This window comes from Phyllostomus discolor, chromosome 6, assembly GCF_004126475.2.
Source record: "Phyllostomus discolor isolate MPI-MPIP mPhyDis1 chromosome 6, mPhyDis1.pri.v3, whole genome shotgun sequence".
Lineage (NCBI taxonomy): Eukaryota > Metazoa > Chordata > Mammalia > Chiroptera > Phyllostomidae > Phyllostomus > Phyllostomus discolor.
Genome location: NC_040908.2, coordinates 80,366,731 through 80,381,721, shown reverse-complemented (window position 1 = coordinate 80,381,721; position 14,991 = coordinate 80,366,731). Strand labels below are relative to the sequence as shown.

At 44.8% G+C, this 14,991-nt stretch overlaps 1 protein-coding gene across 13 annotated transcripts in view; it reads left to right on the top strand.

Moving 5' to 3' along the window:
- The window catches only part of CEP164 (centrosomal protein 164), a 77,265-nt gene that overhangs the window by 32,998 nt on the left and 29,276 nt on the right, over positions 1-14,991 (top strand). For 11 of the 13 annotated variants that reach the window (XM_036028520.1, XM_036028521.1, XM_036028529.1 and 8 more), the window contains 6 exons: positions 178-333; positions 751-885; positions 1,702-1,779; positions 10,578-10,949; positions 11,935-12,015; positions 14,056-14,139. In XM_036028520.1, coding sequence (XP_035884413.1) covers positions 178-333; positions 751-885; positions 1,702-1,779; positions 10,578-10,949; positions 11,935-12,015; positions 14,056-14,139 — 906 coding nt within the window. The remainder of the gene's footprint in view (positions 1-177; positions 334-750; positions 886-1,701; positions 1,780-10,577; positions 10,950-11,934; positions 12,016-14,055; positions 14,140-14,991) is intronic. The other 2 variants (XM_036028522.1, XM_036028527.1) reach the window with 2 other exon arrangements.

Below are 14,991 nucleotides of genomic sequence, written 5' to 3'. Positions count from 1 at the left end.
TCTCACACAGTTGGCATGATAGTAATTTCTGGATGTTATATCTCATTAGCAGCCTCTGAATGGAGGTGGTTTAAATTGGAGCGGGCAGGATTTAGATGTTTAATTTTTATATCTGTTTCCAACTCTCAGAGCCATGTGGTTTCTTGGGTTTGTAACAAGATGTTTTCTGTTGCTCAGGCCCTGGTCTCCTCACTAGCCTCAGTCCATATTCCTGTTGGGGGCCTGGCTCCCTTACGAGGCCTTGAGGATGCCCCACCCTCTGCTCTTCAAGTTTCTCAAACTGTGAACTTGGGGAATGCAGTGGAGTCTGGCCAGCTCGGAGAACTCACGCTGGTAAGTGCTTTTCCTTGTGTTAATTGTATTTAGTTATTGTGGGGTCTCCCTGTACCATGCTAGGAACTGTGTGGCCCATAGATGAGAAATAGAGGGCATGGACTGTGTCCTCAGTATTCATAATCCAGTTTGGAAAGTAAATTATACCTGTATGAGGCCGAAGGTGGGCCCTTAGCAGTGGAGGGCAGACTCATGCCCTAGGGACTGCAGTGCTCATTTCCCAGTCTCTATGGCCAGGGCAGTGGTAGTTGGGGAAAGGAGGGATCAGTGTGAGCCAGCGTTATCAGGGTCAGCTTTGTGGATGTGGTGGCCTTGCTCTGGAAGACATCTAAACAGAAGGAGAATGAGGAGAGCATTCTGAACGTCATTCTGAAGGGCTTCCTTGTGAGTCCCTTGATTCTCTTTTTCTATTTGGAGCCTTCACAGGGTCTCAAGACTTCTGCTTATACAAATGGTCACGTGGGCCCCATCCATGAGGACAAGAATGCTGTCAGCCTCTTTGCTTTAGGGGAGGAGGCCAATGAGGAAGATGAGGTGGAGAGTGACAACCAGGTAATGATAATTCTGCTCCTGGCCCTGAAAACCCTCTGCTGTTTTTCCCCCCAAATTTTTTTATTGTTGTAAAGTGTGTGTGTGTGTGTGTGTATGTGTGTGTACTTTCACATTATATATATATGGTACACACACACACATATATGGTGTACACACACATGCACATATATATATATATATATATATATATATATATATATATGAAAGTTACCATTTTAACCAGTTTTAAGTATACAATTTAGAGGCATTAACTACTTTTACAGTGTTGTGTGCAGTTGTTACCATAGTTCATTTCCAGAACTCATCCACAATCCCAGATACTATGTGCCTGCTGAACAATAACTCCCCATTCTTCCCTCTGCCCAGCCCCTGGTAAACCTCTGATCTAATTTCTGTCTATATGAATTTGTCTATTCTAGATATTTCATATAATTATAATTATATAATCATTGTCCTTTAATGTATGGTTTCTTTTGTGTGGCATAATGTTTTCAAGGTACATTCAAGTTGTAGAGTGTATTGGAACCTCATTCCTTTTTATGGCTGAATAATCCTTATTGAATGTATAGACCACATTTTATTTATCCATTCATTTGTTGATAGAAAAAACAACTTGGGTTGTTTTCACTTTTTGGCTAACCTCTGTGCAACTTTGAAAATAAGTAAAAATGATTTCCAGTTCACAGCTTCATTTTTTGCCCAGTCCATATACCTCTCACTTCTGACTGAGAAAGTATAATCAACCAAGAACCTCCTGACCATCTCCCTGGGCTGTCCCATTTCCCACCTTACCACTCATAGTCATTTTTGTTTCAGAGTGTTGGCAGCTCAAGTGAGCTTCTTAAGAACCTGCACCTGGATATTGGGATGCTGGGAGGCGACTTTGAGTATGAGGTAAGATCCCGTAGCCCCTGTAGGCAAGTTCCTTACTTAATCTGTTGTGTACCTCCTTGCTTCTTAAGTCTTTCTCCCCATGGAATACATATTAGGAAAGAGGACCATTTTGTCCTAATTCTGTCCAGGTAAGATTCTGGGGCTTGGGGAAGCATAGAGGGAAAGTACTTTATCCACTTAGTCATTTATCAAATAACCACCATTTTTTGCATGTTTCTACAAAATAAGGTACTTGGTTAGGTGCTATAGGTCATAACATGCCTAAATTAGATATGATTCCTGCCCTCTAAGAGCTTACAGTCTCATAAACGAGAGACTTAAATAATTGGAGTGCAGAGTAGCTTGCAGTGAGATCCATGGAGCAGAGCATTAGAGGTCTCTTGTCTGTTTGGATTGACCAGGAAAACCTTCACTGAGAAACTGACATCTTTAAAAAAAAAAAAAAAAAGAAAGAAAAGAAAACTTCCCATGAATACTTCAAGCCTGTTTAAAGAAAGAAAACGACAACTTAACAAACAGGAGAAGCCACAGCGTGTGGTGTTTAAATACTTGGGATCAGGAGCCCAAAGGATTTGGTTGGAAATCTGAAACCTGGTACCACTGCTTACTGACAGTGTTTTGTTGTTGTTGTTGTTGTTTTCGAATTAAATAGATTCAATGAAGTTCTTAGCTTAGTGTTGGCACATTGTGAAAAAAAAGAAAGAAACTGACATTTGAGGTGAATCAAGAAGAACAAAGGGCTGGGCTAGACAAGCAGAGGGGAATGGTGAGAGAGAAGTTCAAATGCACAGGCAGGGACAAAGGTGCAGGATGAGTTTGTGGAGGAAGATATCTCCTTTGGAGTACAGAATGTGTGTGGGAAAGCAGTGAGAGAGAACACTGGGGGTAGGTTAGGCTGGATCATGGAGGATCTGCGTGCTAGCTAATAAATTGGGATCGAAATACAGAGGCATTGGCAGCCATCAATGGTTTTAAACAGAGTGTAACTTTGTCCAGATTCTGACCATTTGTTGAATGCTGGCTCTGTAGCAGACCTCTGTGCTAGGCCCTGCGGGAGATCCAGGTATTGGTAAGATATGGGTCTGAGCTGGCCTTGAGGAGTTTGTAGCTGGAGAGAGAGAAAGGATGCTAGATAATTGGTATTTGGTACATAATCAATAACTGTTGAATAAATGAATATTTAGGAAACTATAAAGCAGGGCGATATGTACAAGAACTGAGCAGCACAGGTACACTGGAGGAGTCCTGAAGGGGAAGAAATTACTTGTCTAGAGACAGGAAAAACTTAGTGGAAGAGATGACATTTGACCTGGCTCTTTAGGAGTGGGTAAGTTTTGGACATGGGGGAAGGATGTAGGGATGTTTTAGGTAAGCAGACAGTTTGAGCAAAGGCAAGAGGCCTGAGAAATGCAGAATATGGTTGAGAATAGATTCCGGAAATGCCCCTCACCCCTAATAGTCCTGTTGCTTCTGATCTCTTTGTTCTCGGTCTGTTCTTTACTGCCACCAGAGGTCTCTTGTCTGTTTGGATTGTCTGTTCTTTATAAAAAGCAAACAAAGAAAACCCCAAACTCACCATATTGTTATTACACCTAAAAATTCTAGCGCAGTTTTATACTTGCAAAGGAGCATTTCCTATTATATGTATTTTGGTGTTCAGTTTATTCATTTTTTTTAAGTTTTTTTTAAAAGATTTTATTTATTTATTTTTAGAGAGGGAAGGGAGAAGAGAGAGAGAGAGAGAGAGAGAGAGAGAGAGAGAAACATCAATGTGCGGTTGCTGGGGGTTATGGCCTGCAACCCAGGCATGTATCCTGGCTGGGAATCGAACCTGCGACACTTTGGTTCACAGCTTGTGCTCAATCCACTGAGCTACGCCAGCCAGGGCCAGTTTATTCATTTTTAACAATTAATATTTCGCTAAGGCTGCAGCTCTGCATGTTATGGCCACACAAATGCCCACACCTCCAGAAGGGTTGGGGTTAAGGTGAGGTGAGTGAGGCATTCACCTCAGGAGCAAAACTCAAGAGGGTGTTGAAAATCTCAGTAATCAAATAAGTAGTATGTCATTAAATGATTTTTTTCTTCCTTTAAATCCTTTTACATTTTTATTTTTTTAAATATATTTTATTGGTTATCTATTACAATTGTCTCATCTCCCCCCCCACCCCTTATTCCCCTCTGCCCTGTATCCCCCCTCCCACCTGCATTCCACCCCCACCTCAGTTCATGTCCATGGTTCATACTTACAAGTTCTTTGGCTTCTACATTTATTATTGTATTCTTAACCTCCCCTGTATATTTTTTACCTACCATTTGTGCTTCTTATTCCCTGTACCTTTTTTCCCATTCCCTCCCTCCTCCTCCCCACTGATAACCCTCCATGTGATCTCCATTTCTGTGATTCTGTTCCTGTTCAAGTTGTTTGCATAGTTTGTTTTTGTTTTGTTTTTGTAGGTTTAGTTGTTGATAGTTGTGAGTTTGTTGTCATTTTACTATTCATATTTTTTACCATCTTCTATTTCTTAGATAAGTCCCTTTAACATTTCATAGAATAAGGGCTTGGTGATGATGAACTCCTTTAACTTGACCTTATCTGGGAAGCACTTTATCTGCCCTTCCATTCTAAATGATAGCTTTGCTGGATAGAGCAATTGTGGATGTAGGTCCCTGACTTTCATGATTTCGAACACTTCCAGTCCCTTCCTGCCTGTAAAAAAAAATTAATATTTCTCTAAATATTCCCAAAGTATTCACACAACTAGTAAATCATGAGGTCAACAATTCAGATTTCCCCAAACATTTAAATATTGATTGCAAACATAATTAAACTTTTCACAGTCTAATATTCCAAATTCTTTTAAATACTTTAAACACTCTAAAATGGGACAGATCATTCATGTTTTATTAGAATGATCACAAAACTGACCACTAAAACAACAGTGCTTGTATCAGGGATTAGAATTTGTTTCCTTATTATCTTTTATATTATGTCCTTATAGTCCCTTATTATGTTCCTGTTACTTCCAACTCTTATTTCTTGGTCCTCAGCTTACCTGGAGAGCATGGGGAATGTCTCAGGCTGGCTGAGATTGCAGATGTTATCTGACAGGCCCTGACTTATAGGTGGGTCTTCCTAGGTGACCCAACTTTAGCCATTGCAGGCCCCTCTTTTATAGTTAGGCTTTCTCTAGTACCTCACAAACTGTCCATAGTTTTGGCTCTGCATAATCAGATATGTTTTGATTGTGACTTAAATACTTTCTCCCAAATGTGACTTTTTTTCTGAATGTCCGATCTTTATCAACAAACTGATCTTTGCCTTTGAAACTCTTCCTTCTGAGTGGGGCCTGGTCTGTTTGCATTAAATCCAAAGCCTTTCGTTGATTTGCTTCCCTAAAATGACAGCTTTGTTTCTTGTCATCTACCATTAAGACCTTAAATACTGAAGGAATTATTAGCTCAGGTTTTGAGCTTAGAAGGATGACCACGAATAGGAATGGGGTGTCAGGAGGACTGGCTTAACTTTTGGAGAAAGAGGGTAGTCTACACAAGATAGAGCAAACTGAGAGTGGAGATTTTACCCTATTTGTGTCTATATGTTTATGTTTATGTATGTATATGGCCCACTGTCTGGAACATAGGAAGGGTGTCGGCAAATTTTGCAGAACAATTGAGAGAATGAATGGATGAATGAATGAATGGGTTATGCTGGGATAGGGAGGGTATCCTGGCAGGTTGTGCTGTGTTTTTTTCTTCCCTTGGCTTTCCCTTGTCCGATGTAGTGTAGATGCTTGGTTCCTGCTATCAGCTGGTGGATTGAAGATCCCAAAATGGATTGATCATGATGAACTTTGATTTTGGGCTAGTTAATTTTTACTTTACAATGGATTATTAGTGTCAACAAAAAAAAGGGATTTTCTTCTTTGACATGTTCTGGACTTCCAAATGCTTGCTTTCTGATGATGATATGCCTTTTTTTTTTTTTTTTTTTTTTTGTGAGTGGATGCTTTTAAACATATTTTGTATAACCACTTTAGTATAAATAGGCCACCCAGTGTGATGGGGCGGAATGTCTGGAGTGGGAGGTGTTAAGTACACCTCCCACAACTTTTCCAAGCTGGATAGGGCAGGTTAGGGGTGGAGATGAGTGTGGGAAGGGTGTGTTTAAGGAGATGATGAAGCTGCCTCTGCTTGGACCACACCTTTTGAAAATGGTTTTTGCCCCAGTTTATAAACCTTAGATCCGCTGAGGTGCCCCAGGCTCAAATAGAGAGCTTTGGGGGTTTGTTCTACCCTGTCTCATTGTCAGCAGTCACTTTGCTGAATTCCATGAGAAGGCAGTGGGATGGTAAGGATGCCCCTCTCTCTCTCCCTCTCTCTCCCTCTCTCTCCCTCTCTCTCTCTCTCTCTCTCTCCCTCCCTCTCTCTCTCTCTCTCTCTCTCTCTTTCTCTCTCTCTCCCTGTCTCCTCTTGCCCCTCCTCTTCTGCCTTCCGCTTTTTAGTCTATTACTAGACTATTTCTAGTCTATTACAGAATCAGAAGGGATAGGTTCATGAAACAGACACTGAAAATGGATATGAGTGAAAGACGGAGGTTGAAGGGTAGGTGAGCTGGCATTTGGCCTTGTGTTGCTAGTGAAAAGCCTGTCATCTGATCAAAGGAGGGGGAGAGCTAGGCTTAGAAATAACAGGATGATGTCAGTGTGTTTGGAAAGTGCTAACAACACCAGGGAGAAGTGTAAAGAATTGAGACCAACTAGGTGGGAATGAGATGTGGAAAACAGACTGGCCTGATGGTGGGCTTGATGGGGTCTCCCCTGAACAGGACCCGGGCATCCCTGCCCTTGTGCTCTGGGCTGGAGGAGGATTGTAGCACTGGAGGCCTCATGGCTTTTTGTGAGGGTATGTTAAACACGAAATAGCCCTTTCAGGCGCTCTCCTACACCACCCTCCACATGCAGATGACAAGGTCTTCGAAAAAGCAGCAGAAATTTGCCTTGAGCTATCCCCGGACCTGGGCTGTGACAGGAGACAAAGAGGTTTCACTGCAGGGGAGTTGAGAGCAGAGCTGTGCCAAGGGTGCAGTCCCCTGCCTTTGCCTGTGTGCCCCTTAGAACACTGACACCAGGGCCTGGCGTGAGTGTCCTGGGCAGGGCTGTAGGTAATGATTAGGAGCAGGGCCGGTGAGAGCAGAGGAGCATGTCTTGTGGCTGTCTGACGGGTTTCTGCACACTTATCTCATTCACCCATTTGTGGGGAGTCCAGCACAAATGTCTAGTCTCCCTCTGCTGTTCTTCCCCTCAGATGCGCCTCTGGCTGTCATGTGCAGTCGTCACAGACACAGAGAGTGCCAACTCACATACTGTGTTAGCCATGTTGTAATATTTTAATATGCAGGTAGATGGAAAGGACAAGCTCCGTTGTGGGAAAATTTTCTTTTGAAGGATTTAAGCTTGAAAATGGCTAACCCTGCATTCTTGTAGTGTGGCTGTGTTCCCTTATGCATAACAACGCTAATCTCTTCCTGTGTCTGGTGTCCTCTGGTTTTTGATAGGTTACTTGTTTTTCCATCATCTTGAATATTAATAGTTAACATTTGTTTAGCTATTTCTTATTTAATGAGCAGTATAACATATACAGTTAATCCCTGCATAATCTTTTAAAATAAATATTACATCTCCCTTTTATAGAGTAGGAACCCCTGTGTTTGTAAAACACACTCATTGTCTTTATTTATTTATGCAGCAGCAGTGTTAATTTCCAGGTCTCTCATCCTCAGTTTTCTTCCCTTCAGAGTGGCTGTGAGAGGGCTTACTCAAGTTGAAGCTGTCCTTTCCACAGCATAGCAAATGTCTGTGGAGTTTTTACAGTTTATTTTTGAAAATTCAGTCAAGCCTTTACTGAGAACTTATTATGTGCCAGGCAGTGAGGATAATAGGGGGCTGATTTGGTGAGGAAAACAGACGAGGACGTCAGGATTATAATATAGTCATTGTTGTGAAAGAGGATGGGGAAGACTGATCTCAGGACCACGGCCCCGGGGCCAAAGAGGGCTTCCTAAAAGCAGTGAGGCTGTGAGGACGAGTCGGGAGTGGAGGTGGGGGAGTGGTTGAGGGAGAGATTTAGGAATGTGTATGGCAAAGTAGCAAAAAAGCCTGATATTTATTCACTGGCAGGAAGAGAGGATGTGTGCAGGGTTCAGCTGCAGATGACTCATGCGAAGCAGGCAGGGGCTGGACTGTGTGAGAAGATGGGAATTTTGTCCTGAAAGCCATGGGTGCTGTTTATAGTGTGACACCTCCTCTGTCCCCTAATCCACAGTCTGCTGCCTTTATTTAATCATGAGGTCAGCATAGCTGGGTAGATTGGTCTTGTGTTTTGCTTTTGTTTTAATCCTTACAGGGTGGGGGGGGGTACATTTTTTCATTGCTTTTAGAGAGAGAGGAAGGGAGAGAAAGAAACATTGATGTGAGAGAGAAATATCCATTGGTTGCTTCTCCCATGTGCCCAGACCAGGGATCATACACGCCCAGACCAGGAATTGAACCTGCAACCTAGGTTTGCACCCTGACTGGGTATTAAACCCGCAACCTGTCGTTTAAGGGATGACGCTCCAACCAGCTGAGCCACACTGGTCAGGGCTGGTTCTACTTTTGATGAGTGAAGCAGTGTGGCTAGCCAGGTACCCCTACTTACCCTGGGAAATTCCCACCTCCTTCATGGAGTCTGTGGGGACCTCCCACCCCGCACTGGTTACTGAGGTCTTGCCAGGTGTTGGCCACTATTGGGGATATTGAGATGAGGAGGCCTGCCTCACCCAGAAGAGCCTTGTCTTGAAGAGGAGGAGCTTATCTTGCCCCCTTCTGTCAGCTCAGTGATCATGGCAGATTTCTCCCAGGCTGCAGGTTAGGGATGTTGGGAGGATGGGCAGCACTGGAAGGTGCCCTGTCTTTGTGTTTTTCTCCCTGGGACAGGCTTGAAGCTGGTGACAGCATCACCACTGTGTCCAGCTCTCTTTGCTTTGGCCAGGAAAGGCTCATAACTAGGGCCATCTGTGACATTTCAGTTTTCTCCATATTCATCTGAATTCCTTGAGGGCAATATCTGTGTTGTGTTCGTATTTGGGTTACCAAGGTGGTGTTTGGCACATCAAAGGTCTCAGTGAATGAAGGTGTGGGTCTCATCATATTATATTAGTTAATATTTATGGAACACTTAACGCCAGGCACAGTTCTCAGTGCTTTGACTCACTTAATGAGTGTTAACTTATTTCATCTTCCCAATAACCCTGTGAGGTAGGCCTTACTTTATCCCTGTATTTTAGAGGAAGAAACTGAGGTGCAGAAAAGTAATTTGCCTAATGTGGAGCCAAGATTTGCATGTAGGCAGTCTGTCTTCAAAGCTGAGCTCTGAACTTCTCTGCTTTCCTGCCTCTCCTCAGGTTGTCAGAATGCTTGAGCTGGCTTGTCAGTAGGCTGCCAGACCTGCAGGCAGGTAGATGCTCATGTCTTTGGATTTAGCAGGTCCTTTCACAGAGAGCATCAGTGAGTGCTGTGTTCAGGGCTGCTCTTAGGACCTTTGGACTCTGATCAGCAGGCTCCTTGTTGGAGTGTTCCAGGGTAGGGAATCGGGAAGTCTCAAAAAGCTCTGCTCAGAAGTTTTTCACACTGGCTGTCAAGTGTTAGCATCGATGTTTTCTGGGAGGAAGGCTTCTCTGCCTGAGCTCAGGAGAGATCTCTGGCTGCCTTTCCAAGGGGGAGGAGTTCTTTTTTAATTTTTGCCAGCTCTAGAGGTTTTTCCTATTCTTTAAAGTGAGATTTGTGTGTGACAAGCAGGGTTTGTCAGTTGTGGAGGTTCACTGCCCACATCTCCGTTCAAGAGACCCTGGTAAAGGGCCCTTAGCAGATTAACAGCTGCTGCATCTTTGCTCTGCTGTGGCTCATGACAAGGCCATGCTTGTTGATGGAGTGGATGGAGCACAGCAGGCCCTAGAGCAGGGCCACTTCTTCCTGGTGTGGGACCCCCTCTGGGCCTGCCAGATGTTTCTCTGAACTGTGCTGTGGCCCAAGACTCCTCCTACTCAAGCTCCCTCTATCTCTTTCTCTAGTCGCAGGTCTGAGACCTGTGCTCTGAAGGCTTTCCAACCCCCCTTTTCCTCCATGAGCATTTCCCCCATAAATCAATTACACACTTGATCCCATCTTGGCACCTGCTTCTCAGGACGCAGTTGACGTCCTCCCACAGAGGCCCTTCCTCCAGGGCTGCTCGCATGCATGGGAGAGCTCTAGGGAGAGAGCTGCACGTATTGCTATTGAAGAAGGGCATCTGGAGGATGCCCTTCTGCCTTTTCCTGCTGCCTTTTAAAATGAAAAATAGAAATTCTAAACTTTGGTACTTTTCTCTCATGTGATTCTCTATCATCATCGTTGTAAATAAATACTGACTTTTGAGTCTGCAATCCTGTGATTGTCTGTTGGGGCTGGAGTGAGACAGATTTATTCCTCGAGGACGTGATAGGTGGTAATGGAGTTGTACAGTCCAATGCAGTGTTTTTCAAGCCCATCAGTGGATGGGGGTCAGGTTGGGTTTCTCTAAATCTCTGTGAAGTTCAGATTCAGTAGGTCTGGGGTGGAGCCAGTAATATGTTTTAAAAAGCTTTTGGGTGCTTGCTAACCATTGGTGTCATAACTAGAGCCTGTAGAAATCAAGGAATAGCTGCTCTGTCCTACAGCAAGTCTGAATTCTTTGTATTAATTCCGGATGTCTTCCTTTTGACATGGTCTGCTGCTCCCCAGGAGTCTCCAAGAACAAGCAAGCCAGAGGAGAAGGATGTCTCTCTTGGATCTGACGCTGCCTGTCCCACTGCTCCCCGCAAGCTCTTTAGCCAGGCTGCAGAGGGCAGTCTGATCAGTGCAGAGGACAGAGGGCAGCTGGGGAGAGGGGCCAGCGCTTGGCTCCCAGAGGTAGAAAAGAATGGCAAGAGTGATCCTGTGATGTCCAAGAGTCTGGTGGACCCTGGGAGCAATCAGCCTGCCAAATCCAATAAAAAAGATGCACCAGAGGACCCAGTGGCTGCAGGAGAGGAGGGTTCCAGGAAGGAAGAGGCAGCAAAGGAGCTGAAGAAGGAGGCTGCTGTCCCAAAAGAGAGCAGATCAGACGCCAGTGAAGTAAGTCACTTTGTCCCACAGGCAGTTGCTGGCTGTGACCCTCTGCTGTCTGTGAAGCCCTGTGTACATTCCCATACCAGATCTTTATTCCTGAGGCAGGAGCTTCATTTGCAGGCCTGCAGTTGGCTGTCAACAGCAGGCAGAAACCTTAATGGTGATAAATGTGCCCAGACTCAGCAGGAGGTGAAATCCTGACAGAAACTCCAAACCTGCTGGCTCAAGAAATCAGAGCAGAAATTTGCTTTTCCATTGGAACCTTCCTGGGATGTTCATGCTCTTCTGTTGTCCTACTTACTTCCTCTTCCCATTTCCTGCCTCCCCCTTCTACTTTTTGATTTCATTTTGGGGTTAGTCTTGGTTGCAGCAATCTGAGTTCCTATAGGGAGAGAACATTGAAGGGGGCGTTGGGAGACGCCCTTCCCCAATTGGGAGTCCCTTCCCCAGCCCTGGGCAGTTAGGTTATAAGATGCCTCCTCACTATTTTCTACGTGTGCAATGATCCAATTGGACAGAAGTAGGACCTAGTGGGGAGAGTCTTTGGCATGTTTGATTTTCTAGTCCTTAGTCCTGCTCCTCCAGGTAGATGGTGAGGGAATTAATTTATTTCCCTCACCATCTTATTCCTAGAAAAGGTACTCTTATTTTGGTTTTTATTTTTCAGGATAGCATCAAACTTCCCTCCTGCCAACTCTGTAGCCATCCTCACTGCATTTCACGTAGCTCTCCTTACGCATGCTGACCTGCATCAGAGTGTGGGTGTCTATGTTCACCTGGGCAGCCCAGCCCCAGACCTCTCGGGCTGGTGCCTGTGTCCAGAGAGGAAGGGAGGGTCCACAGGCCTCTTTCAGGTTTTCCAGAAGAGGTGGATTTTGGTTTGGACTCAGCCCTTATGATGGCTTCATGGCCTGAACAGACTTCCCTCGCTGGTGATCATGACCTTCTGTGCTTGGTGCCAGGTGACTTTTCTGTGGGTCTCTTTTCCCAGGAGCCAGAGATCAGTGAACACATGAAGGAACTACAGCTCTCCTACTCTGCTGCTTCCGACCCCAAGTCCTTCCTTGGCCTGGTGAGTCTGAAATGAGAGGCAGCAGAGTGGTGGTAAAAAGCATGGATTTGTGGGTCACTGTGCTTAAGGAGTTTGCCTAGCCAGGCAGCTTGTAAGTGGGGAAGTCAGGATTCAAACTTAGGTCTTGTCTAACTCCAGTTCTTAGCGTATTAACTGAGGATAACACTATCTACTTTCTAGGTTTGTTATGAAAAGAAAGTGGGGTAAAGTATGCAAAACATTAGCATATAAACATGAAATAAATATAGCTGTTACTGCTATTACTTCCCTGTGAGACCATGTGAGATCATTGTCTCTGGGCTCTTGTAGGAACGTTGCATGAATGTAGGAGGTTAGAGATTGGGGGTGTGTGTATGTGTGTGTGTTGTGGCTGGGGAGAGATCACTGAGCTATGATAAGAACCAGTCCTTAGGCCCTGGTCAGAAGGGGTGCTGTGGTTTCATTTCCAAAGTTAAGACTTTGTCCTGGATTGCCAATATCTAGGGATTTTTTTTGTCCCAGACCTTCAACCCAGCCTGCTGCATCCTGGCTTCATTTGCCAGGTTTGTATCTAAGAGAGGTCATTCGGGATGCTTTTTGGCAGAGCATTACCTCTAGAAACCACGTCCCATCTGTTTGGAGGAGGTAGATCAAAGGGAGTGGATTAGTCGAAGAGGGTCAGGGATGAGCAGTAATGATACGAGGGAGTGAAGAGGTATTAGGAATCTGTGTGCTTTTGCCCTTACTGAGCTGTGGGCTTAGGAGGCAGATGGCAGCTGCATTAAGTGGAGTAGAACTCAAACTGAAAGGAAAATGTCACCAAAAAAGAAAACCCATACGCAAATAAGGGAAGGCAAAAGGTCATTGTTGGCAAAAACTGTCGTGAAGAAGAGCCATGTTTCAGAACATTGAAAACCAGGGCTCTGGCCCTCGTTTTAGAAAAAGGAGTCACCAGAGAAATGTGCCCATCAGTTTTTTTCTTTTCTGTGAGGGGGTGGAAGAAGCAGTGGGCAGCTGGACCAGAACTTGGCTGGGCATCCCACCATTTTTCAGGGGTGTGGCAACTGTCCTAGTAGCATGTTGCCAGGTAGCAATTTTTCCCTTTGCCCAACAGGGTCTTGGATGTGGGGGCAGCAGCATGGTTATGTGGCAGCCAAAGGGCAGTGGAAAGCTGGCACCTGTGTGGGCACATGCTGCCTGTCCCAAAGAGAAGCCCATGGAGGAAGTGCTGCTGATTAATTCCCCTTGTTCAGAGGGGCACCTGGATAGGAAGGAGAAAGAAAACTTGGGAGGAGCCTCCCAACCCTGTTCCAAGCTGCCCACAGGTTTTATGGGCGCTTTGGCCTACCTCCTGCTGCCCTGGCTGGGGGACAGCTGGAAACTGACATGCTTTGCAGCATGTGCCATGCAAAGAGCTTGGGCTTTGGGTCTGTCCAGGACACATCAGGTGTATGACCTTGGGCAAATGACAGAGGCTCTCAGACCTGCTTTGTCAGTTGGGAGATGAGGATAAGAGTATTAGTCTAATGGTTATTTGTTTCATGATTTTATAATGAAAAAATTCAAATGTAAAAATTATAAGAATTTTACAATGACTACCCACATACTTACTGTTTAGAGTCTACAGTGAACATTTTAACATACTGGCTTTATCACATGTCTTTTCATCTAGTCACAGTGTTATTTTGAAGATTAAAGTAATTAGATATCACCCTGGGTGGTGTGGCTCAGTGGATTGAGTGCCAGCCTATGAACTGAAGGGTTGCTAGTTCAGTTCCTTGTCAGGGCACATGCCTAGGTTGCAGGCCAGATTCCTGGTTGTGGGTATGCAGGATGCAGCCAATTAATGTTTCTCCCCCTCTCTTTCTCCATCCCTTCCCCTCCCCCTAAAAATAAATAAATAAAATCTTTAAAAAATAAAATAATTAGATATTGAAATATTTAGTGCAGTGCCTGACACACAGGATGTACCTTTCTGGAAGGTTGGTGGTGGAGGAGAGACTCTGGTAGATGCTGACTGTGATGAAGGAGAGTTGATCTTCTCACTTCCACTGTCTCTAGGACTTTGGTTCTCGTAGCCGAACCTCAGAGCACCTGCTGGATGTTGATGTGCTTTCCCCAGTGCTGGGTGGAGCCCACTGGGAGGTGAGTCTCTGGGTGGTGGGCCGGGGTCTCACATTTTATTTTATTTTATTTTATTTTATTTTATTTTATTTTATTTTATTATTGTTTTTTATTTATTTTATTGTTGTTCAAGTACAGTTTTCTGCCTTTCCCTCCCACCCTTCCTCACCACCCTAGCCCTCCCACTTTCCTCCCCTGTTTCCACCCCACCCTGGGGTCTCACTTTTTAGGATAACCCAGAGCCGAGTCCTGCTTGTCCCAGGATATGTTTACAGGAGTTTCCTTCCTTCTCATGTATTAAGGCATGGCCCTGACTTTGCCTGTGATGGAGCTTCTTACCATTCTTACTCTGTTGCTGCTGTGAATTAAGGCATTCCCCTCCTCTCCATCATATTTATCTGCTTATCCACTCATTTAGCAACTGAGGGTTGAACATTTGCTCATGTGTAAAGCACTGTGTAGACTGTGGATTTCAGCCTGGGCCATTCAACCTTTGTAGCCTTATCCTCAGCTTACCCACTGGGCACCGGGTGTGCCCAGCACTCTCCATTCCCTGAGCACCTCACCTCCTTCACTATCTGCTTGCTGTGCTCCTTTCCCTTTTGTCCAGGGAGCCCCACCTCTGACATCACCTCTTCCTTTTGCTCCCCTTAGCGCTTCTTTTGTTTTATGGTTCTTTGTCTTCCTGCCAGATAGAAGCTCTGTGTGGGCATGAGTGATGTCTGACCCAGAGAAGGGTACAAGGATGACTCAGACACGGAGTCATGTTATGAGAAGAAAGGGGAGTAAGGAGTGTAAAACTTCAGCATATAAACATTAAGTAAACTTAGCTGTTATTACTAATACTGCTGGGTGAATTGCCTGTGAGTGAGA